This window comes from Pongo abelii, chromosome 17, assembly GCF_028885655.2.
Source record: "Pongo abelii isolate AG06213 chromosome 17, NHGRI_mPonAbe1-v2.0_pri, whole genome shotgun sequence".
NCBI classification, from domain to species: domain Eukaryota; kingdom Metazoa; phylum Chordata; class Mammalia; order Primates; family Hominidae; genus Pongo; species Pongo abelii.
The window spans coordinates 94,930,882-94,956,446 of NC_072002.2; the positions used below are offsets into that span (position 1 = coordinate 94,930,882).

At 52.7% G+C, this 25,565-nt stretch overlaps 1 protein-coding gene across 6 annotated transcripts in view; it reads left to right on the top strand.

The window, feature by feature from the left end:
• Positions 1 to 18,996, top strand: part of CTDP1 (CTD phosphatase subunit 1) — a 76,572-nt gene extending 57,576 nt beyond the window's left edge. For all 6 annotated transcript variants that reach the window (XM_024236055.3, XM_024236053.3, XM_024236054.3 and 3 more), the window contains 2 exons: positions 1,796 to 1,962; positions 18,145 to 18,996. In XM_024236055.3, the coding sequence (XP_024091823.3) occupies positions 1,796 to 1,962; positions 18,145 to 18,283 (306 nt within the window). In that variant the 3' untranslated portion in view covers positions 18,284 to 18,996. The remainder of the gene's footprint in view (positions 1 to 1,795; positions 1,963 to 18,144) is intronic.
• Positions 18,997 to 25,565: the final 6,569 nt, after the last annotated feature.

The window sequence follows — 25,565 nt, forward strand, 5'->3', positions numbered from 1 at the left end:
TCCCAGGTGGGGTGCCACGCTAGCGAGGGTCCCTCGGGGTCCCTGGGCTGCCGTGCTGGCTGGCCCACCTGCCCTTGGCTGTCAAATGTAAAATAACAGATTTTAACAGTGCTTTTTTTTTCTCTCTTGACAAGGAATGATGCCGTGTTAAAGGCCCTAAGTATTTCAGAATAGAATTTAGTAGAATTATTCCCATAGGAGATTTGCCATCAAAACAGTAAATTCAGTGATGTAAGCATTCTGGTGAAGTGTGAACATCAGTAACCTCTTCAAGTAACCAGATGCTCTTATTAAATACCATTCCATGCCAGCGTCCCTGGTAACGTGTTACTTTTAGAGATCATTATAATGACCTGATAAAGCCGCTGCCTTAGCTAATTAACCATTGGTTAAAATGTTTCTGCCTTTTAATGATTCAGGCCAGGGCACATGTGCTGTGACTCGCTGGACACGTGGCGATGAGTTTGAAATTGCAGAGTGGACGGGGTGGATGAGTCGGCCTCCATGCAGGCTCGGGTGTTGAGCTGTGATTTCTGATCAAAGCGGCCTCACACCGAGCCTCTGTGACTCTGGACTCGGCCTCGACTGCTCCGAACCGCGCCTGTCTCAGGAGTTGTGCTCCATCCTCTGTGGCCGTTTCTCCTACCTGCTGCGGGGGTGGGGTTGGGTCGGCGTCGATGAGTGCCCCTCGAGGCCCCAGCCAGGTGTGCACCCCCAGATCCCTTCTGGGAAACAGCCTGCGCTGGGGGACTGTGGTCAGGCCACCCCACCTCACCTGCCTGTCTCAGGGACCACGGGGCTGTGCCGTCGCACACAGACACCCTCAACATGGGAGAGCTGTGAGCAGGGCTGTGCTCTTGGGATGGGAGCCCCCGAGAGAGCTGCCCGCCAACACCCCTCCGGCGTGATCCGTGCCGGACATAAAGTGCTCTTCCCTCTGCTAGTCATCAGCTGAGCGGGCCCCTCGCTCCTGGGTGTAAGTTCTTTCTGCACGTCCTTCTCCCATCTCCATGTAGTTCAAGAGAGGAGGTGAGAACTTGAGTTCACCTCCCCGGCACTGGGCTCAGCCTCTCCCGCCGCCACATCGAGGCACTGACGGTACCCATCTCCCGCCTGCTGAGGTTCGGGGAGGCTGAGGTTTGGATGCGGCACTCCCATCACCTGCTCACTTGCCTGCCGCCTCTGTTGCCACTCCCGTCCGCGTCACACGTGTCAGGCGTGGGGCCGGCTGAGCTCACTCCAGGTGTTCAGGAGTCGCCCTCTCTGCACGTTTCCCAAATTGGAGGCGTGCCCAGAGCGAGCGGGCGGACATCTTAGCAAGTGTCCCTGTGGCACGGCCACGTCTCCTCCCCCAGGTGGCTGCTCTCCTCCCAGATTCCAGGATGGGAAGGACTGGGGCGCCTCCCCGAAAGCCCTGCCACTCAGGAGTCGTGCTGTGAATCTCATTGATCTTGAAAGTTTCAAGCAAATATGCTGATTATTCACCATAAAATCCAACAGTGCACTAGGAAGCAAGTCCCTGTTCACATAAGGGACAGAGGAATTTAAACCCAGTCTTTGCCTGCGAACCGACCGTCTGGGTTTGCTCTGTGGATTTCCAAGTGTCTTTTGCCCGGGGCTTTGTTAAGGATTGGTTGAGTTTCAAGCCCCAGGGCTCAGGTAGAAAGCAGAGTGCCACCTCCAGCCCCCCCCACCCTGCTGCACTCGGAGCCCTGGACTCTGCTGGGAGAAACCTGTTGCGGGGGGGACGGGGCCCGGGAAGGAGGTCTGTCACTGACTCTTGGCTGTTTGTCAGGTGGACGACATCCTCGGAGAAGGCAGCGACGACAGTGACAGCGAGAAGAGGAGGCCTGAGGAGCAGGAGGAGGAGCCCCAGCCCCGGAAGCCAGGGACCCGCAGGGAGCGGACGCTCGGGGCGCCGGCGTCCAGCGAGAGGAGCGCGGCAGGGGGCCGGGGGCCCAGGTGAGTGCGGGGTCTGAGGTGGGAGGGGCCTGACGCGGGCTCCCGGCGGTGACTCTGCGGTCGCTGGGCCACCTGCCTGCATCTCATTCTTCACGCCCTCCCCCGTTCTGTGTGTGACACCAGCAGCTTCCAAACTCAGCAGCCCCTGGTGATGGCCACTTGGTTGTCTCCATGCTGATCCATGTCGTCTTACATGTGCGCAGGCGTGTGTGGGGTCTGCACGTGTGCACAGGAGTGTATGGGGTCTGTACATGTGCACAGGCGTGTGTGAGGTGTCTACACATGTGCACAGGTGTGTGTGGGGGTCTGCACATGTGTTCAGGCAAGTGTGGGCTCTGCACGTGTGCACAGAAGTGTATGGGGTCTGTACATGTGTACAGGCGTGTGTGAGGTGTCTACACATGTGCACAGGCGTGTGTGGGGTCTGCACGTGTGCACAGGCATGTGTGGGGGTCTGCACGTGTGCACAGGCATGTGTGGGGGTCTGCACGTGTGCACAGGCATGTGTGGGGGGTCTGCACGTGTGCACAGGCGTGTGTGGGGGTCTGCACGTGTGCACAGGCGTGTGTGGGGGTCTGCACGTGTGCACAGGAGTGTATGGGGTCTGTACGTGTGCGCAGGCGTGTGTGAGGTGTCTACACATGTGCGCAGGCGTGTGTGGGGGTCTACACATGTGCACAGGCGTGTGTGGGGTCTGTACGTGTGCGTAGGCGTGTGTGGGGGTCTGCACGTGCTCACAGGCGTGTGTGGGGGTCTGCACGTGCTCACAGGCGTGTGTGGGGGTCTGCACGTGCGCACAGGCGTGTGTGGGGGTCTGCACGTGTGCACGCAGGCATGTACGGGGTCTGTATGTGTGCACAGGTGTGTGCAGGGTCTGCACATGGCACTGCTGGTCAGGAGCCAGCGTCCTGCATGTCAAGGGTGGTGCCTGATGTGGGTCCCCTGCCGGTGACAGTGGTCCCTGCCTCCGGCGTGCGGTCTGTCGGTGGGAAGAGCTGAGCACCGTGGTTTGCTTTGTATTTCCTTCGCCATGAATCATGAATGAGGCCTGTTTTCGGGCGTTTGGCCGCAGCAGCACGCTCTGAACGCTGCTCACCTGCTCCTTGTGACTGGTCAGTGTTTTCTGCATTGCCGTGAAAGGTATCTTTTTGTCACCTTTAACTTTGATGACATTTTTGCCATGCAGAGATGTTACTATTGTGCAGATCTTACAGCTGCTTGGTTCTGAATCTTGTCCGAGATTCTTAACCCTGTGTCTTTTCCTTGGATGCTTTTACGTTTGACTTTTTCTACATATGAATCTTAGCAAATTAAGATTTATTTTTTAGTAAGGGGGGGATTTAGCTTTTTTCCCAGATGATTAGCTCATGGTCCCATCGCAGTTTCTGACATCATCTTTCCCCACTAATCGGCTTTGTTCTCTGGCTCTGTGTGCTGCTGTCGAATGGTGGGGAGGAGCCGGTTTGCTTTGAGAGACATCTTTTCTCAGGTTGGTCGATGAACATGCATGAAACCCCTGGTGTGGAGAGGTCCCCGTCCCGTGTCCCCCGCGCATGTCCTTGCGTGAAAGGCACCCACCTCGCTGCCCGGTTCTGGGTAGTGGCGGAGACCTGCCGTGCCCTTAGGCATTTTGGGTGCCGTCTGTTGATTCTTAGTGTTCAACATACAGACTGCGTCTCTTCTTGCCTCTGCCCTACCAATATCAACATGCCAGGATTTGGAGGTGTGGAATGACGCCGTGTTTCCTATGACCGTAAATTGCTTTTGCCAAATAGAATAGGACACGGTGATGCTGTTCCCTTTCTTAAACATCTGTTTTACCTGTATTTGATAATTACCTCACTTTTGTTAGCTTTCTTCCTTTTTGCCTGTTTTTGAATCCCTGGCTGCTTCTCCGCTCCACTCCCCCAGCCTCCCCGCCAGGTCCCCGCCTCCCGCCACCCACCCTGCTCGCCGCCCCCGGGAGTTGCCTTCCCCACTCTCTGCGGTGTTCTCTGTCTCTGCATTTTGGTGGAGTACATCTCCCAGAAACTTCCTGAGAAAGTGTCTTTGTCCAGTCCACACGTCCACAGTCGGCGGGATGCGTAATCCCCAGGTGGCACCATCTCCTTGAGGATTTAGAAGCACAGTTCCCATCTTTAGCTCCGGGGCTGCTCCGAGGCCATCCGAGGTAACCTCGGAGGCTTTGTCTTGCCCACCCGTTAGACAGGATGTGGCCCCCCAGGTCCTGCCGACATCCTCAGTACAGACGCGTGTCCTGAGGATTTGCCCTGAGAACTTGGTCTCCAGAGCCTTCTTACGGCTGCTGCGGGGCCGTGGGCCAGTGTTTTGACCTCTGCATCCTGGTTTCCTCACCTGTGAAATGAGGTAGGACCAGCGCCAGCCTCGGAGGAGCTGCTCCCAGCTTCAGCAGGTGAGCAGGGGGCGCTCCAGGTGCACGTCTGGTGTCTGTGGTGAAGCAGACAGTGCAGACTGCTTTCTTTCTCCCCACGTCTGGTCTTACTCTTAGGCTCTCCTGTAGGTGAATAAACAACATTTCAAGAAAAGAGTGTAACTCATTCAGGCAATCCAGTTACAAAATTGGGCCAGAAATTCCAGCAACAAATGCAGACAAGGCAAGATAGTCATTGTTCCGTTTGCAGGAATTACTTACAGAAAATCACTTGATTTGCAGCTCTGTGGTTTAGCAGGGAAATGAGCGCAGCTTCTCTCCTGGCAGCCCACTCTGTGTTTACCACGTAGAAAGCAGCATTTTCCAGCTGTGCTGAAATGATGTGAAATTGTTTTAGGAGAGATTTTGAAATTCCGTATTGGGTGATAACAAGCCTTGGTTTTTCCCACATGAATTACGGGGTGGTTTTGCCTGGCTGTACCTTCCTTCACTTTTCAATGTAGACCCACTGGGTCTGTTGTGAAGCTCTGGGGTCAGGCCTGGGTAAGGCGGTGCACTGGGGGCCTCTGGGAGGGTTCCACTGCCCTCCCCTGAAGACCGTCTGGGCCGGGGCTGAGCTGAGCCGGCTCCAAGGAGTCTGTGTGCCATGGCCATGTTAGTATCTGTGGATCTGCAGCGTGCTTTGGGTATGAACATAGGTGGTTTTAACCTGATAGTTTTTTTTCTAATTAAAAGAAGAAACCCAAAGTGTTTTTCCACTAAGACCAGTCAGGGTGTTGCTGGCGGCCAGCCACATCATCCAGGATACGTGCTGCGTCCGTGTCTCCCCCTGTGGGGAACTGGATATGGCGCTCAGCGGGTTGGGACCCAGAGCTGCAGAAGACTTGGGGGCCAGGACTGGAGTTAGCACCCCTGGGTTTTTGGTGTTTTTTTTTTTGCTAAATGACCTGCCCACGGCAGAATTGAACCTCACTGGTGAAACCACGCAAGCACGATTAGAGAACCACGCAAGCACAGAACTGACCCTCCCTGGTGAAACCGCGCGAGCACGATTAGAAAACCCCTCTCCTCTGGCGCAGCTTCCATGCTGCCTTCCCAGCTCAGGAGGCGGTTGCGGCTCTGCCTCTCCATTCTGGCTCCTCGGGCAGGGACCAGATAGGTGCTGTAATCACCGTTTCACTCTGTGTCTTACAGACTCGGTGGGCTTGGGTGATTTCAGAATTTGAGATCAGGAGAATAGAGTGTCCTGGGAGTCTGTTCAGGTTCTGCTGCGCAGCCTTCATACCCGCCGCAGGGACGGGTGGGACTCTCATCCCTGCCGCTGGGATGGGTGGGACTCTGGTACCCGCTGCTGGGACGGGTGGGACTCGGCGCTTGCTCCCTGCCTGCGCCACGCCTGCCGTTTGCAGATGGCTGTGGGCGTGGGGCTGCGATAGCAGCCTGACTGCTGGGGGCCGTGTGTGCCCCTCAAAAGGGTGGGGCGGTGGGGTCTGTTCAGCTTCCTGGGTGGGGCGGTGGGGTCTGTTCGTCTTCCTGGGTGGGGCGGTGGGGTCTGTTCAGCTTCCTGTCAGCTGGGTTTTTGTGACTCTTGGACTTTGGGGACCTCATTCCTTCCTTAAAGACCAGGGACTTCCAGTTTTATTTCATTCCTGTTTATGGGGTATTCAATGAGATGTAAATATTTTGAAATTTTTCACATGAAATTTTTCCTTGTAACGAAGTAAATGTGGTTTTTTTATTTTTGCATGTCGAACATGTAGGTTTCATCATGATTCTTTCCCATGCGTGGCGACGCATTTCGTACAAAAGCCGGAGGTAACTCTGCTCTTTCCCATCAGTGCTCTGGCTGGTGGTATGTCTTGCTAATTTCGCATGGCCAAGCTGTTCCACAGAATCTTAATGTCAGTTGAACTTGAAAATGAGTTTTAGCAGAAGGGGGAAGGTTGTGTTTTTTACTTGTCTACCAAGAGTGATTCATTCTTCTCTCAAGTCAACAAACATCAGATGCCTGCTCCATATGCAGCCGCCTGCTGGGCACTTTCACTCCTTAAAATAAATCCTCAAAATAAAAAACCAAACAAGACATCTTCAGAATGTTTAAGGATCTCACAGACACGTCGTCCCACCACCAGTTCCAGGTACTGAAAAGAACAGGCACCCAGGTGAGGCGAGGTCTCCTGCACAGGTGATCTGCCCCTGAGCCCGTGGTTGGGTGAGGTCCCCCGTGCGGTTGATCTGTCCCTGAGCCTATCCTTTTATGCTTTTGGTGGCCGGAGGTGAATCATCACTCACAAAGGCAACTTTAAAATATACCATAGCCTCTTTATTCAGATCATTCCTAGAGTTCGTGGAGAAGTGAAAACGACATTGAGTTAACTGCCAAGAAACATAGCACAGCATTGGTGGGAGCTGTTATGTTAGTGGCAAGAAGATGAGCTGGTCGTTCCCATGATCTGTTGACAGAGACAACAGCTGACGATGGCTCCCTAAGTACTTGGAGATTTTAGTCCTGGCGCCGTTTCCTGTCCCATCTGGTGCAGTGATAAACAGGAAAGGAAAACAGCACCACGTTTTAAAGGCTTAGTTTCCTGACACGAGTACCCGGATCCCAACACTCAGCTCTTCTCCACAGGGGTGTGTGTTCACCTCCTCTTGTCCGTTTGGGAGGGTTGCGTGAGTTCCCACTCTTAGACAACAGGGAATAGTGCTCCACCAGAAACACTCACACATCAAAGTTGTTTTTAATCTTGGATAATTAACTAAGAAAGATAATCTTTAGGAGAGAGAGGAGCAGAAAAACTATTCAAAGACATAATGACTGAAAACTCCCCAAATTTAATGGAAAACATTAATTTATACGTCCCAGAAGCACAACAAACTCCAAGTAGGATGAACACAAAGATCCTTTACCTGGGCACATCCCAGTGGAAGAGGAAATGCCGGGAGCAGGGCTGGGGGCCCAGAGGAAGCATGAGGCGTGGTGGGAGAGAGGCCTGAGGGCAGCAGAGGAGGCGTGAGGCGTCCACGGGAGAGAGGCCTGAGGGCAGCAGAGGAGGCGTGAGGCGTCCATGGGAGAGAGGCCTGAGGGTGGGAGAGCGCATCACGCCACAGCCGCTTCTCCTCAGAGATGGCACCACCACACCCAGGCCCCTGTATCCAGCAAAACAACCTTTCAAAAACAAAGGGTTTTCCCAGACAAAGTGGGAATTCACTAGCAGACGCACCTTACAAGAAGTTCTAAAGGAAGCTCTTCAGGCTGAGAGCAGGTGACTTAGATGAAAATCTGAATCCACACAAACAAGCGAGCATGAGGAATGCAGATTATGTAACTCTGTAAGGTAGCGTGTTGCTTCTCCTTTCTTCTCTTGATTTAAAAAAGCAGTATAGTTTTATAGTATAAGACTCTATGCCCGGTCATGTGGTGGCTGTGACTCAAGCCTGTAATCCTAGCACTTTAGGACGCCGAGGTGGGCAGATCACTTGAGGTCAGGAATTCAAGACCAATCTGGCCAACATGGTGAAACCCTGTCTCTACTGAAAATACAAAAATTAGCTGGGCGTGGTGGGCATGCCTGTAATTTCAGCTACTCAGGAGGCTGAGGCACAAGAATCACTAGAACCCAGACAGTGGAGGTTGCAGTGAGCCAAGATCATGCCACTGCACTCCAGCCTGGGCCACAGAGCGAGACCCTGTCACAAAATGAAATAAAACAACTCTTTGTACCTAATTGTATTGTTGAGCCCATACCATGTGGAGATGTATCATTTGCCAGTAGCCACACCGAGGAGGGGCCTGGGATGAAATGACAGCAGATGGTGACTGGAATTTACAGTAAGAGCTGAAGAGACCCAGGAGTGCTGAACAAGAAGGTTGGTCTCACCACGCTCCGAGTGTGCACCTGCTCCCCCTCCTGCTGTAAATAATTACAACGATGCATTGTTGAGTTTGTAGCATGCATGGATGTGGTATTGTACAGTGAAGCAAGGTCGGGTGCGGTGGCTCACGCTTGTCATCCTAGCACTCTGGGAGGCTGAGGCGGGTGGATTGCCTGAGTTCAGGAGTTCGAGAACAGCCTGGGCAACATGGTGAAACCCCGTCTCTACTAAAATACAAAAAATTAGCTGGGCATGGCAGCATGTGCCTGTAGTCCCAGCTACTCAGGAGGCTGAGGCAGGAGAATTGCTTGAACCCAGGAGGCAGAGGTTGCAGTGAGCCGAGATCATGCCACTACACTCCACCCTGGGCAACAGAGCGAGACTCCATCTCCAAAAAAACAAAAAAAAAAACAGTGAAGCACAAAGTGAGGAGTCCGAGTGTGCACCTGCTCCCCCTCCTGCTGTAAATAATTACAACGATGCATTGTTGGGTTCATGGCGTGCACGGATGTGGTATTGTACAGTGAAGCACAAAGTGAGGAGGGGCTGAGCTGTGCAGCAGCCATGTCTCCGTATCGAATTGGAATTAGGCTAGCATGAGTCCAAAATTGATTCTGATCGAGTGAGATATATGTATGCTAAACCCAAGAGCAGACGCTAAGGAAATAACTCAAAATACGTCGTGAAACAGATCATAAAAGTGTGAAAGGAAGATAAACCTTGGGCCCCACCATCATGAAACTGAAGGGAAAAGTCACACTGGGAACTGCTCAGGGCCAGCCTGCCTCCCGTTCTATCCAAAGCCACCCTCCGCTCACTGAGAGATGCAGATCTGATGGCCTCCTTTGGAGAGGCTGATCAGAAACTCAGAAGGATGCCGCCGTTTGTCTCTTGTCTACCTGTGTCCTGGAGGTCCCTCCCCGATTCCAGATGTCCCACCTTTCCAGAGTGAACCAGTGTTCATCTTACATATGTTCTTTCATGTCTCATGTCTCCCTAAAATGCATAAAACCGAGCTGTGCCCCGACCACCTCAGGCACGTCAGGCCCTCCTGAGGCCGTGTCACAGGCGGGTGCCCCCAACCTTGGCAAAATAAACTTTTTAAGTTAACTGAGACCTGGCACGATACTTGGAGTTCACAAAAGGAACCAAAATGTTACATTAGACAATATTCACTTAATGCAAAAGAAAACAGAAAAGGGAAGACAGGAACTAAAACTACATGAGGCATGAGAAACAGAAAGCAGAGTGGCGAGTGTGAACGCGAGGGGATTCAGAGCTTCAACGACGAGTGGATGAACAACTGGGTCAGAGGCTGTCACCGTAGGAAAGCTGGAGTGTTCTGCCAATATCAGAGAAGACTGAATTTAAACAAAGAATGCTTCTACAGGTAAAGAAGGATGCTTTATCATGATAACGGATGGAATTACGATGCTAAGAGCTGGATCCATCGGGAAGAGTGACAGTTGCTAGCACATGTGCACCGGAAGTGAGAACCAACTCACCAGAGGCAGAAACTGACAAGCAAAGGGAGAGGCGGACATGGCGAGACTGTGGAGGTTCCCCCACTGCTCAGTCATGGGGGGCGACGTGGGAGACGCTGCCCCTGGAGGGCCACAGACCAGTCCTGAAGCTCTTATGGGAACGCAGGAGACCCTGGAGGGTCTTGAGGAAGAGCAGGCCAGAGGACGCACATCCTGCTTCAGAGTAATGGAGGCTGGCATGATGACAGCGTCCTGGGCCGTGGAGCAGAAGTGTCCGTCCCGGCATGGCCCCGTGTCCGTGGCCAGCTGGCTCTCAGCAGGGGTACCAGGCCACTCCATGGGAAAGACTTGTGGGTCCTGAGAGTGGGATGGGGAATCAGAAGGTGCTACTGGGATTAGGAGGTGTCCCCACGACACGTAAGTTCATGTGAGTTTCAGGCTTTTCCAAAGCAGTTGTAATGAGTGTGGCATGGATAATTTTTGTGGGGAATATGAGTGGTCAGCACACGTACGTGTTGTGACTGGGATCGTTCATCCCTCCCATGTGTGTTTTGTCCCTGCGTCCCTCCCATGCGTGTTCTGACCCCGTGTCCCTCCCGTGCGTGTTCTCTCCCCGCGTCCCTCCCGTGCGTGTTCTGTCCCCGCGTCCCTCCCGTGCGTGTTCTCTCCCCACGTCCCTCCCGTGCGTGTTCTGACCCCGCGTCCCTCCCGTGCGTGTTCTGTCCCCGCGTCCCTCCCGTGTGTGTTCTGACCCTGTGGCCTCTTCAGGGTTTGCCATTCAAGGGTGTCGGAGGTGGAGGTTGTGTTCGTTCTCCCTGCACACAGCGTGCGGAGTTTTGGTTTGTGAAGGTTTGCTTTTTCGTGTTTTCATAGCTACACAAACTGCGTCTCTTGGAAAAGTGAGAGCCTTTTGACAACCGCTGTCACTGTGAACAGGTCAGGAGGCCCTGCCTTGCCCACCCCGTACTTAGGGGCTTAAGAGACAAGGTCTCACTCTGTTGCCTGGGCTGGAGTGCAGTGGCACCATCATGGCTCACTGGAACCTTGAACTCCTGGGCTGAAGGGATCCTCCCACCTCAACCTTCCAAGTAGCTAGGACCACAGGTGCGCACCACCATGCCTGGCTAATGTTTTTAAAAATTTTTTGTAGAGATGGGGACTCCCTGTGTTGCCCAGTGAGACCAGCCTGGCCTCAAACTCCAGCGATCCTCCCGCCTCAGCCTTCCAAAGTGCTGGGCCTGCAGGCGTGAACACCGTGCCCGCTGTGCCTAGGGGTGTTGAAGTGGTCTTTGGCGCACCGGGCTGAAGGCTCCTGGTCGCGTGCCTTGACCGTGTGCTGCCGGCCACTCCGGTGCCTGCAGTTTCGAATTTGGGTACAAAGCTGCTGAATCAAATAGTGTTTTTTAATGATTGCCCAATTTTAAGTGAGAGACATTAATTTTTTTCCAGTCCTTTCATACCAATACACGAAGCAGCAATTCTTACCCTAAAATAGCTCACTGAACGTCCCACTTTAAAGAGCCCCGGCCCGGCAGCAGGCTCTCAGAGGGGAGGGTCAGGTGTGGTGATCGCCCAGCCAGCTCCCTGCTGCGAAGGGCGCCTGCCCCTCTTCCACCTGTAACACACACAGGTTCGTTCTAATGCCGTGAGATTGCTGAGGAGAGCATGACGATGTTCACACCCAGAGCTGTGGCATCCCCGCTGGGGCGCTGCGGGGACTGGGACTCAGGTGCAGACACCGCGGAGGGAGGGCACTGCTGGCTGTCCCTGGGTCCAGGCCCACTCTCAGCAGCAGACCAGCTCTTGCCGCCTGCTTTCCTTGACAGAGCCCAGCCCTGTGTTGTAGGTGGTTGGACTGTTGGGTCCCGCTGACGTCATCTGGCAGGTTCCCTGCAGGTCCCCGCGGAGCCCCCCAGACGTGTGTGCGGCTTCACCTGCTTTGGGCAGCCCCACATCGCCCTCACGCCACGTTCCACTCCAGGGTGCACTGGGGAAATAATCCGCTGTGCGCAGCGCCTCCCACAGGTGTCCCGGTGCGTGCAGACCTGGCCACGCCAGCGCAGGTTTTTAGTGACGTGGCGGCGTCACGGTGAGCAGCACTGGTCTTCCCTTTTCTTCCCGCAGCCATGCTGGCAGTGGCCACGGGAATGCTGTGCCTGTGGATTGTTCCATCCCCTTTGGATTAGATGCTGGTGTGACACAATTGTGCATGCGTTTGTCGCACTGACGGATATCTTTCTGGTGCCAAATCGTGCACTGTGACAGCCCAGTGTGTTTGGAAAACTGAAATATGGGGGTGGGGTATACATATATATTATTCTGTTTGTATTCTTGCCTTACTTACTCCATGTTGAATTTGAGATAAACGTTAAAGCTTTAAATTTTCCCCAAATTAAATCTGTTAATATTTCTCTATGGAGCTGTGCAGCTGGTTGTATAAACAAAATACAAATATTGCACGTTATGCTGAGGAAGTGAAGCTGGTATCAGTTACGGACATTTACTAACTATAGCTTGCAGCTGTGTCTAACGTTTGAGGTAATTTTTAGTGACTAAAGTCCATTCGTCTAGTATTTTTAAATGCCACACTCCAAACATGGTTTAACTAAGAGCAAAGGTTTTGTGCCACCTTAGTGAAGCGCTCCCTGTACTTCATTACGGAGCAAGGCCGAGGGTGCAGCATTCTCAGCACCAGGAGGGACCGCACAGGGCCTGGGGTGACCTATGGAGGGAGGGGTGCTCCAGCCCGGGCTCTGTGACCCCTCAGGGTGGAAGCCATTGACCTGGTCCCAGACACTCAGCCTCATGTAAGCCCTGGCCCTGTCTCCCAGTCGGCCACGTTTTTCCGAAGTGCGTGGAAGATGTTTCTCGCATTCTTACCAGCATCGTGGGGTCCAGGCCCCTGTTGTGAGATGGGAATGGTGGCGCCTGCCCGCAGGTTTCTTGTGAAAATCGAAGGAAGAAGCCTTTAGTACAGCCTCAAACCACAGCATCCCCAGCTGTGGATGCACAAGAAACTGTTCCCAGCGAGTGCCGTGAGTGCTTGCGGCCACTTCGTCTCACACAACAGCGACAGAATTATGATCAGAGGTCTTTAGAGTCATCATTATCTTGTCTATGCATGAGCCACGTCTGCGTGAACCATGACTGTGCGCGTGCCGTGTCTGCCTAGGAGCCGTGTCTGTGCGCGAGCCGTGTCGGTGTTTGCCGTGTCTGTGTGTTGAGCCGTGTCTGTGCGCGAGCCGTGTCGGTGTTTGCCATGTCTGTGTGTTTGCCGTGTCTGTGTGTGAGCCATGTCTGTGCGCGTGCCGTGTCTGTGCGCGTGCCGTGTCTGTGTGTGAGCCGTGTCTGTGCGCGTGCCGTGTCTGTGCGCGTGCCGTGTCTGTGTGTGAGCCGTGTCTGTGCGCGTGCCGTGTCTGTGCGCGAGCCGTGTCTGTGCGCGTGCCGTGTCTGTGCGCGTGCCGTGTCTGTGCGCGTGCCGTGTCTGTGTGCGTGCCTGTTTGCCGTGTCTGTGCACGTGCCGTGTCTGTGCGCGAGCCGTGTCTGTGCGCGAGCCGTGTCTGTGCGCGTGCCGTGTCTGTGCGCGTGCCGTGTCTGTGCGCGTGCCGTGTCTGTGCGCGTGCCGTGTCTGTGCGCGAGCCGTGTCTGTGTGCGTGCCGTGTCTGTGTGTTTGCCGTGTCTGTGCGCGTGCCGTGTCTGTGTGCGTGCCGTGTCTGTGCGCGTGCCGTGTCTGTGTGTGAGCCGTGTCTGTGTTTGCCCTGTCTGTGTGTGAGCTGTGTCTGTGTTTGCCGTGTCTGTGTGTTTGCCGTGTCTGTGTGTGAGCCGTGTCTGTGTTTGCCGTGTCTGTGTGTGAGCTGTGTCTGTGTTTGCCGTGTCTGTGTGTTTGCCGTGTCTGTGTGAGCCGTGTCTGTGTTTGCCGTGTCTGTGTGTGAGCCGTGTCTGTGTTTGCCGTGTCTGTGTGTGAGCCGTGTCTGTGTTTGCCGTGTCTGTGTGTGAGCCGTGTCTGTGTTTGCCGTGTCTGTGTGTGAGCCGTGTCTGTGTTTGCCGTGTCTGTGTGTGAGCCGTGTCTGTGTTTGCCGTGTCTGTGTGTGAGCCGTGTCTGTGTTTGCCGTGTCTGTGTGTGAGCCGTGTCTGTGTTTGCCGTGTCTGTGTGTGAGCCGTGTCTGTGTTTGCCGTGTCTGTGTGTGAGCCGTGTCTGTGTTTGCCGTGTCTGTGTGTGAGCCGTGTCTGTGTTTGCCGTGTCTGTGTGTGAGCCGTGTCTGTGTTTGCCGTGTCTGTGTGTGAGCCGTGTCTGTGTTTGCCGTGTCTGTGTGTGAGCCGTGTCTGTGTTTGCCGTGTCTGTGTGTGAGCCGTGTCTGTGTTTGCCGTGTCTGTGTGTGAGCCGTGTTGGTGCATGTGCTCAGGGCTCTCCAGCAGGAGCTGAGGTGGTCCCTTCCATGGGCTTGGTTCAGGTCCTGTGGCACCCTGCCAAGGCACGCTGGCGTTTCTGAAGGTGTCGTGCTGTCAACAGCACACTGGGTGTTTTTGTCAGCCTTGTGAGGGGAATGTATTTCTAAACCTCAAACAGAGAGTCACAGCTGGTGTTTCCCATTCTTTGCCATCCTCTTGCTGCCGTTAGAACTCTGTCTGCCTCGGATGGCTTCCCCTGCTTGATTTTAGAAAGAAAGGAATTGTTGGAACTGGTTCTTGTACCTCTCGCCCTCCCCCTCCTCTCCCTGCTCGCCCCAGGGTCCCGCCTGGCTCATGTCTGCCCCATCTTCACTTTCGGTTGGGGCCCCTGCCCCTGCTCTGCTCAGTGCCCCTGGTACGTCCAACCCAGCATTGCTGTGAGGGAGTCGACCACACCTGCCAGCACCCCCGAGTCTGGCCTCACTAGGAGGGGCCAGGGCTCCCTTGAACAAGGCGTCAGCACACAGGCAGGGAGCTGGGTCACCAGACTGTTAGGGTTGCGCCACACACTCCCGAGGCCCCGTGCACACGAGATCCAGGCCCAAGCTCGACCTGAGATGGCACTTCAGCTTTCCTGTTCACAGTCATGACTGCCCCCTCCCGAAGGTCAGCGCCATGCACTGCTCTGGGGGCCTGAAACGCCGCCTCTGTTCGCAAGGGTCTTCTGTCCCGTCCACCTGCCAGTGGGTTGAGCTCTTCCGGGGGTTCGGGGCACCCCTCGCTGCGGCACCTTAACGTTTACAAGAACAGTCTCTATCTTGTTTTGTTTCAAGTTCTCAAAATGGAGTGAGGTGGAGGAAGCCTAATGGGAGGACAGGAGCCGGGTTTTCCCGGAACAGCTATCAGCGTGTATGAGGGAGGAAGAGAAATGACTGATGAATTTGTTAATTGCCAAAAGCTTGTTGCTGTAGCAACCGGAGGCCAGACTCGTGGCCCTGACAGCATCGTTGGTGTCAGCAGAGACTGGAAATAAAGGAAACTCGTGTATGATACACCTGGCGTCCTCAAAGCAAACAGCGGGAGGTGCCCAGCCCAACACAGGCACAGGCACAAGATCTGCAGATGAGGCACGGAGGGGAAGCAGGCGGTGCCCAGCCCAACACAGGCACAGGCACAAGGTCTGCAGACGAGGCACGGAGGGGAAGCAGGTGGTGCCCAGCCCAACACAGGCACAGGCACAAGGTCTGCAGACGAGGCATGCAGAGGGGAAACAGGTACACAGAAAAGGTGCGCAGAGATTTTTTTCTTTTAAGACAGGGTCTTGCTCTGTCACCCAGGCTGGGGTGCAGTGTTGTGGTCATGGCCCAAGCTCACTGCAGCCTCCACTTTCTGGGCTCAGAGGATCCTTTTTCCTCATCCTCCCAAATAGCTGGGCCTCCAGGCATGCACCGACACTCCCAGCTAATTTGTAACCCCTCACTCTCATATAGCAATTAAAAGTAAGGCTTTATTTCTCAGTAGAAAATATTCATTCCAGTTGACATAAAAATGATAAATTCGTTTAAAACTTGGACGGCAGGTGTCAGGGCGTGCAGTTCCCGCCACTCCGCATCTTTTTTTTTTTTTTTTTTCCCCCGAGATAGTCTCTCGCTCTGTCACCCAGGCTGGAGTGCAGTGGCGTGATCTCAGCTCGCTGCAACTTCCGCCTCCTGGGTTCAAACAGTTCTCGTGCCCTGGCCTCCTGAGTAGCTGGGACTACAGGTGCCCGCCACCACACCTGACTAATTTTTTGCTTTTTTTTTTTTTTTTTTTTTGTGGAGACGGGGTTTCACCATGTTGGTCAGGCTGGTCTTGAACTCCTGACCTCAGGTGATCCGCCTGACTTGGCCTCCCAAAGTGCTGGTATTACAGGTGTGAGCCGCCGCACCCTGCCTACTCCGCTTTTAAATGATGGGATGCATTGCTTTTTAAGAAAGGATCTCATGGATCCAGGGGTCCCAGTATGTGATGAAAGATGGCAGTTCCCATCTTACATGGCGGGCTGGACTCAGAGGCAGGCTGGGGAGGGAGGGGCTGGGCGCAGAGGACACGCTGGGGAGGGAGGGGCTGGGCACAGAGGACACGCTGGGGAGGGAGGGGCTGGGCACAGACGGCAGGTGAGGGAGGGAGGGGCTGGGCGCAGAGGACACGCTGGGGAGGGAGGGGCTGGGCGCAGAGGACACGCTGGGGAGGGAGGGGCTGGGCACAGAGGACAGGCTGGGGAGGGAGGGGCTGGGCACAGACGGCAGGTGAGGGAGGGAGGGGCTGGGCGCAGAGGACAGGCTGGGGAGGGAGGGGCTGGGCACAGAGGCAGGTCCAGGAGGGAGGGGCTGGGCACAGAGGACACGCTGGGGAGGGAGGGGCTGGGCACAGAGGGCAGGTGAGGGAGGGAGGGGCTGGACGCAGAGGACACGCTGGGGAGGGAGGGGCTGGGCACAGAGGACAGGCTGGGGAGGGAGGGGCTGGGCACAGACGGCAGGTGAGGGAGGGAGGGGCTGGGCGCAGAGGACACGCTGGGGAGGGAGGGGCTGGGCACAGAGGCAGGTCCAGGAGGGAGGGGCTGGGCACAGAGGACACGCTGGGGAGGGGGGCGCTGGGCGCAGAGGACACGCTGGGGCGGGGGGGCTGGGCGCAGAGGACACGCTGGGGAGGGAGGGGCTGGGCGCAGAGGCAGGTCCAGGAGGGAAGGAGGGAGCGGGGGAGGGGCTGTCATCCTACAGCCCAGTGCCTGCCACCTGGACAGGACTTGGAGTTCTGGGGCCCTTGTGTTTCTCTCATGTGGTATTTCCTGGACCACGAACAGTTGGGTTCTCTGAACGAGCTTGTCGTGACTGATCAGCTGTTGTGTGCCAGCCCACGGGGTTCTCTTGTCTTCTGTTGGTTCCATCTGATCGGCTGATTTTATTCCTTTTGTCTCTTATAAATGAACTGTGATTCTTCTAATACCAGCAAGAATGGTTTCAAGTTATTTCTGCGCTATAGTTTGTGTATGTTAGCCTCGAGTGCATGTGTGTTACATGCGTGCAGCTGCATCACACTTATTACTGTGCTATAGTTTGTGTGTTAGCCTCGAATGCATGTGTGTTATATGTCTGCTATGTGTGTGTGCAGCTGTATCACACATAATGTGTCACATAGGTGTGTATGTTAGCTACATTGTATCTACGTTAGCTAAGGAAATATTTTTAGGGTACTAACATATGGTGACTGTCACTAGTTTCTCTCAGTGACTTTTCGGGATTGTAACTGAAGGCTACTATGGCCCAGTTGCCCCTAATCAGGGTAAAATCAAAACAGGCTGTGCACACTTAACCAGGCTTCCATCTCTAAGGTGGTAGCTGAGGTTCCTTGGTGCAGTGGGACGTCCCAGCACGGCACCAGGAGGGAGGGTGTCTGGCAGGACGTCAGGCGGTTGGAATTTCAGGGCTCTGGGGATCTCATGGGTGTGCCCCATTCAAGTTGGCTGACATCACAGGAACCAGGTGCACCTGCAGTAGCTCGTAAGAAAAGCCTACTAGCTGGTTATGCAGAGGGCTGGTGTTCTCTGTGTTTATTAGAGTTATTTTAGCAGTGGCCTGAGGAAATGAGAATTTCCAGACCGTGGCCCACTTGATGAGCTGGGAGGTGCTTGTTCACATAACACTAACAGTTACTCTGACAGATGATCTTACTTTCCTGTCCTGCTTTCCTGTTCTGAGGTCTTCTGGCATCACAGGTGCTTATGAGCGGCTGGAACATGCGTTTGTAGCAGGTGAACAAGCGCTTTGTCAGTGGTGTCCTCGTGTGTAACAGGGCCGGGGCCTCTTCTCCTGCGCTGGGGCTCTGCTGTCCATACACGTGTGACGTGGCCCTGGGTCGGTGGCCTGTGTGCGTCCTTGACCAGAGAATTGTGCTGTGTCTTGTGTTAAAACCACGGAAGCCGCTTTCCAAATGCAGACCAGGCGGTGACCCGGCGTTTTGCGTTTGCCACAAGCGTCTCACACCATGTTTGCTTCTCTGCAGAGGCCACAAGAGGAAGCTGAATGAAGAGGACGCCGCCAGCGAGTCCAGCAGGGAGTCCAGCAACGAGGACGAGGGCAGCAGCTCCGAGGCCGACGAGATGGCCAAGGCGCTGGAGGCGGAGCTCAACGACCTCATGTGAGCGCAGGCGGCGGGCGGGGACTGAAGCCTGTCCGGCCTCCAGCAGCACTCGGACGTCCCCGGACCAGCCCTCAGTCTCGGTCCACGCTGCTTTCTTCCCAAAGGACATGTATATTTGCAGAGCTCCACATACAGAAACACATTATTTTGCAGAAATAGGTGTTTTTAATAAGTTTTACTACAGGAATGTCTACTTTTGTAAGTGACAGGTGTTAAAGGCCAGGTGTGCTGTGCCAAAGAGCTCAGCAGAGGCTCACGTGGCCCAGGCTGGTGCGCCTGCTGTCTCGGTCGGGCGGGTTGGTGTGTTTTCCCCTTGTGTACCAGAGCACATTCCTTAGGGGACGGCTTTGGGGGTCCCATGAGACATGGACTAGGAGTTTAAGCAGGACAGCGTGGGTGCACGCCGCGCTGAGCCCAGCACAGACGTGCCTGGAACCCCCGCCGCCTGCTGCTCCCTCCTAGGCAACCCGTTTCCGGGGAATGCCGTGACTCTCGGGCAGCTTGGAGCTTCCTCCAGCCTCCTACGCAGGGTCCACGCCACGTGGCCTGGGCTGCCATCCTCCCGTCCTCCCACTGGCATCCTGGCAAGGGGGCGTTGCTTTTCCTGGGCGGCCTTTTATGTCTTGGAGACACACCTGATGTAAAGTTTCTGTAAATCTGTTTCATATCTGACCCACCAAACAGATTTCTCTTTAATAAAAATCCTTTTTGTAAGTTCTCTTCTCGTGGGTGTGTGGCAGCGGTGAGCACTCGCCTCCTCCCTCGCTGGGATCCAGCTCCTTAGCTGTGAAACAGAAACGAAAAAAATTCCCACGGACGTAACTGTGTGGAACAGCAGAAATGGAAACCGCAGAACTGCGAGTGTGATGATCTCAGGGTTTCGCCTCTGAGCATAAGAACCAGGCTTATAGCTGGTATTTTAAAACGGTTAAGGTGAAGAATTACTCTCTTGCATTATTTTCATCCTTCCCTTTTGTTTGGGATGCGGAGGCCCCAGAGCTGCAGGTAGGTGCTGGGCTGTGGCCACCGCCAGGACCTCTCCCGGCCAGCAGCCTTGGCTCAGGTCCCCTCGGCTCACCTCCCCTCCTCCTCCCAGCATCAGTCCCGCAGTGTGGCGAGTGGGAGGCTGCACCTCGAGGCCACGGCCCTTTTCCAAAAACACACACTCCTGCATTCCGACGGCACCCTCCCTTGACCACAGCTCGGGAGGCAGCGGGTATGAGAACTCTCCGTCCACGGGATGTGGCTCTCGCGGGACCTCCAGGCTCAGGCTGTCTCCGCTGGGTGTGGGACCTTTCCTGTGGGGTTTTTGATGGAGGTTGGCTGGGGAGGGAGGCATCCTCAGTGGGTAGAGGACCCCGGGGTCCTGGTGCTGTCGTCAAGATACGGCGACATGGTGGCAGAGGAAAGGCACCGTTACCCAGCAGCACGCCAGCCCCGGGTGACTGTTTCCTGTACTAACTAGGTTATTTGCAGCACCGAGTGAAGAGGCAGCTTTACCACCCAACCTGCCTGTGGGTTCTCCGGGGTCTGCAGTCTGAGGAGGCTGCAGGATGACCAGACGCCGGTCAGGGAGTTCCTCCTGTCCAGAGAAGCAGGAGGTGAACTGGACCCACCTCAGGCCCGATTTCACCACGAGCAAGAATGTAAGATGAATTGGACAGAAAACAAAAATAGATGCACAAGTTGATACCCAAAGAAAGCAGAAGATTCTACAGTTTATAGGGAGGAGCACAAAACGTGCAAGGAGTAATGTGCTTGGGGGATGGGGTGCAGGGGCTGCTGAACGAGGCCTTGATGCTGTGTGGAGACCTCTGGGAAAGGCTGGGAGACCTTCCCCCTTCCCAGTGGTTTCTCCCTGAGGGCGATTCTGCGTGTGGTGGGTCCTGCTGGGACCAAGGTGGCCCTTTGTTCTGCTCTTGGCCGAGTCCCCTCTGGCTTCATAGGGGTGTTAATGAGGTTCTGCAAGGCCTCCTTAAACACAGTGTGGAAATACAGATGGTGCTGCAGGGGCAGCAAGAACGGGGACCCCCTGCTGCTGGGTCTGGCCTAGGGGTGAAGAGGACGGGAGGAGGGTGGCGTGGTAGCTGGCTGCGCGGGGCCTGGTGACAGGAGGGGCCGGGCCGCATGCAGCATTCAAGACCAGCGTGGCCCCGGGTGTTGCGCCTGTTCTGACCGTGTGGTCTCTGCTATTGTCGGCAGGTTGATGTGTTTCTGCCCCCGCTCTGTGTGTCCTAAAAGGCTTTTATAACAAGGAGGACCCAAACCCTTCTCCGAGGGAAGGTGAGTGAACAGACCATGCAGGGGAGGTGCAGCAGGTTCTCCCCAACTCAGAAGAGCAAGGGGTCCCCGGTTCCTGGAGGAGCAGCGGGATTGCCCCAGGCTCTGGGATCGCCCACAGGGGCAGTGGGCCAGCACCCCCAGCCGCATCTCTGCACAGCCGTGCTGCACACCTTCTCCGTCAGGTGTTGGAGGTGGGTCTCAGCACCAGCACATCCACGTTGATAGCTTAAAATGGGACTTTTCTCCCGCCTGCCTCACTGTTGGCCCGCCCCCATGCAGCGGCGGGGACCCCACTGCAGGGACTCCAAGAGCCCTGTCCTGTCCTCGACTCCAGCCTCTATCAGCACCAGCCGTGTCCTCGCAGCCCTGACTGGAGCAGCTCCCAAACTCTGCTGCCCGGCGGGTCCCCGACCCTGCCCGCGGCGATGGCGGCCTCCAGAAGGCTGGCCCAGGACGGCGCCTCCATGCTGGCAGCCCCTGAGTGTAGTGTGTGTTCTGCACAAAAGAGCCAGGAAGTCATCTGTGGGACTGTGATCAACGTTTATGAAATGTTCTGCGCTATGCGAAGAAACCACTGAATGTTAGGGAAAATATTAAATACTGAATAATTATACAACTGTTCCAAATAAAGTCTTAAGAAGAAACTTGAACTTGCTTTCCTTAGTATAAATTTCATGTCAGGTTTTAAGCTTAAACTGGCTGTAAGGAAATTTGTGATTCAGAATTTGAGGAGGTAACTCCTTAAATTTCGAGATAGTCGTTGTATAAATAGATGATAAATTTTAGACCATTCAATAATCTGTAACAGTTAAATTTAATGAAATCTCCTTTTCTCTTTTGAGAAACAGAAAGTTGAAATCTTGTATAACAGCACAGATGTCATATCTGATCAGTTTTTCATATTAAGTTTTCAAAACAACCACGAAGCTCTCATCTGCACATGTGCTTGCTGTGAGACAGTGCCTGGCAGATGTGGAGATCGGGAGGTGGTGGTTCTCCACCTGATGCCCACCCAGGGCTCACTCTCAGTGCCAGACATGCCATAGGTTTTGACAAATGTCTGATGGTGTATCCACCACTGTGGTGTCGCAGAGAATCGTGTCCCCGCGCATCCACCACTGTGGTGTCGCACAGAATTGTGTCCCCGCGTATCCACCGCTGTGGTGTGGCACAGAATTGTGTCCCCGCGTATCCACCATTGGTGTGGCACAGAATCGTGTTCCTGCGTATCCACCACTGTGGTGTGGCACAGAATCGTGTCCCCGTGTATCCACTGCTGTGGTGTGGCACAGAATTGTGTCCCCGCATATCCACCATTGGTGTGGCACAGAATCGTGTCCCTGCGTATCCACCACTGTGATGTGGCACAGAATCGTGTCCCTGCGTATCCACCACTGTGGTGTGGCACAGAATCGTGTCCCCGCATATCCACCGCTGTGGTGTGGCACAGAATCGTGTCCCTGCGTATCCACCATTGGTGTGGCACAGAATCGTGTCCCTGCGTATCCACTGCTGTGGTGTGGAACAGAATCGTGTCCCTGCGTATCCACCACTGTGGTGTGGCACAGAATCGTGTCCCCATGTATCCACCACTGTGGTGTGGCACAGAATCGTGTCCCCGCGTATCCACCACTGTGGTGTGGCACAGAATCGTGTCCCCGCGTATCCACCACTGTGATGTCACACAGAATCGTGTCCCCACGTATCCACCACCGTGGTGTGGCACAGAATCGTGTTATATGACTGGAATTAGACAGTATGTAGCCTTTTCAGATTGGCATCTTCCACCCAGTAATATGCATTTAAGTTTCCTCCATGTCTTTTCATGACTTGAGAGCTCATTTCTTTTTAGCACTGAATCATACAATTCATTTATCCATTCACCTACTGAAAAATAATCTTGGTTGTTTCCAAGTTTGGGCAATGATGAACAAAGCTGCTCTAAATATCCATATACGTGTTTTTGCCGGGACATAACTTCTTAATTCCTTAGGGTAATGCCAAGGCATGTGATTGCCGGATCCTACGGTCAGAGTGCATTTAGAAACTCAAATTGTCTCCCAAAGCAGCTGTGCCATTTTGCATTCCCACCCACAGTGAATGAGAGTTCCTGTTGCTCCACGTCCTCCCTGGCGTTTGACGCAATGCAGAGCATCTTTTCATGTGATTATTTGCCGTCTCTATATTCATATCTTCTTTGATGAGGTTTTAAAATCTTTAGCCATTTTGAAATCAGTTCGTTTCTAATTGTTGACTTTCTCTGTTTTTTTTGTTTGTTTGTTTTTTGTTTTTTGTTTTTTTTTTAAGAGGCTGAGTTTCACCATGTTGCCCAGGCTGGTCTCGAACTCCTGAGCTCAAATAGTCTGCTCGCCTCAGCCTCCCAAGGTGCTGAGACTGCAGGCATGAGCCACCACGCCCAGCGAGTTTTGATTTCTGTTAGGAAAGAGTTTTGTATGCATTCTGGAGAACAATCCTTTCTCACACATGTCTCTTGCAAGTCCCATCTCCCAGTCTGCCTTGTCTTCTAATTCTCTTGACAGTGTCTTTGAGAGAGCAGAATTTTTTCATTTTCATGAAGTTAACCTCGTCACTTACTTCTGTCAGACTGTGCCTTTGCTGTTGTGTGAAAAGGTTCACCACCATACCTAGATCATGTAGGTATTCCCTAGGGGTTTCATAGTTTTGCATTTTATAGTTAGGTCTCTGATCTATTTTCAGCCAATTTTTGTGAAAGGTGTAATGTATGTGTCAACATTTATTTCTTTGCATATGGACATCCAGTTGTTCCAGAACCATTTGTTAAAAAGACTCTTTTCTCCACTGTATTCCCTTTGCTCGTTTGTGAAAGATCAGCCAACTGTATCTCTGTGGGTCTGTTTCATCGATCCATTTGTCTTTCTTTCACCAGTACCTCAGTGTCTTAATTACTGTCGCTTTAGTTAAGTCTTGAGGTCAGGTACTGTCTGTCCTCCGGCTTTTTTCTTCTCTTTCAGTAGTTTGTTAGGTATTCGGGGTCATTGCCTCTCCATATAAACTTTAAAGTCAGTTTGTCAGTATCCACAAGATAACTTGCTAGGATTTTGATTAGGATTGCATTGAATGTGTAGATCAAATTGGGAAGAACTGACACCTTGAAAGACTCAATATTGATTCTTCCTATCCATGTACATAGAATATCTCTCTGTTTCATTCTTCCTTGACTTTGTTGATCAGAGTTTTGTAGTTTTCCTGATAGAGATCTTACCTATATATAGTTAGATTTATACAAAAATATTTTGTTTGGCACAGGTAATGTAAGTGATACTATGTTTTTAATTCCAAATTCCACTTGTTCATTGCTGGTATATAGGAAATCAGTTGACTTTGTGTATTAACCTTGTATCCTGAAAACTTGCTGTAGTTCCAGGAGACACTTGGTGGGGGCAGTCAAATTCTTCTGGATTTTCTACACAGACAGTCATGTCATCTGCAAAGAGTTTTATTTCTTCGCTCCCAATCAGTATACTTTTTATTTCCTTTTCTTACTGCATTAGTTGAGACTTCCAGTATGATGTTGAAAAGGAGTGGTGAGCGGATGTCCTTGCCTTGTTCCTAATCTTAATGGGAAAGCTTTGCATTTCTCACCATTATTGTAGATTTTCTGTGTCAAGTTGAAGTTCCCCTTTATTCCTAGTTCACTGAGTTTTATCATGAATAAGTATTGAATTTTTGTCAGATGCTTTTTCTGCATCTGTTGATATGCTCACGTAATTTTTTTTTGTTAATGTGATGGGTTACATTGATTTTCAAATCCCAATAGTCTGGGGTAAATCCCAATAGTCTTGCTGTAGAATTCTTTTTATGCATTGTAGCTTTCAATTGGATAACATTTGGTTGACGATTTTGCATCTGTGTTCATGAGAGATATTGGTCTATAGTTTTCTTATTTTCATCTGGTTTGTGTAATAGAGTGATGCTGGTCTCATAGAATGAGCTTGGAAGTGTTCCCTCTGCTTCTATCTTCTGAAGGAGATGATAGAAATTTCATTTACTTTCTTCCTTAAATGTTTGGCAAAATTCACCAGTAAACTCATCTGGGCTTGATGCTTTCTGCTTTGGAAAGTTGTTTATTATTGATTCAATTTCTTCAATAGATACTGGCCTATTTAGACAGACTGGTTCTTCTTATATGAGTTTCAGCAGATTGTGTTTTTGAAGGAATTGGTCCATTTCATCTGGGTTATCACATTTGCGGGCATAGAGTTGTTCTTAGTATTCCCTTATTATCCTTTTAATGTCTGTGGGATATGTAGTGATGTCTCCTCTCATTTTTTGGTAATAGCAATTTGTGTCCTTTTTTTTTTTTTTTCTTACCCTGGCTAAAGAGATATCAATTTTCTTTCTTTTCAAAGAACTAGCTTCTGGCTTCCTTACTTTTCTGTATTGATTTCCTATTTTCAATTTCATTGTTTTCAGCTCTAATTTTTTTTATCACATCTACTTAGTGATTATTGTTTTTTGAGATGGAATCTTACTCTGTCACCCAGGCTAGAGTGCAGTGGTGCAATCTTGGCTCACTGCAACCTCCACCTTCTGGGTTCAAGTGATTCTCCTGCCTCAGCCTCCTGAGTAGCTGGGACTACCGGCATGCACCACCACGCCCAGCTAATTTTTGTATTTTTAGTAGGGACAGGGTTTCACCACATTGGCCAGTCTGGTCTTGAACTCCTGACTTCAGGTGATCTGCCTGCCTTGGCCTCCTAAAGTGCTGGGATTACAGGCGTGAGCCACCACACCCAGCCTATTACTTCTACTTTGAATTTAATTTGTTATTCTTGTCTTATTCAGGTGGAAGCTTCAGTTACTGATTTTAGATCTTCTTTTCTAATATATACATTCAGTGCTCTGAATTTCTCTGTAGTACTGCTTTTGCTGCATCCCACAAATTTTGGTAACTTGTGTTTTCATTTTCATTTACTTCAAAATATTTTTAAATTTCTCTTGGTATTACTTCTTTGTCC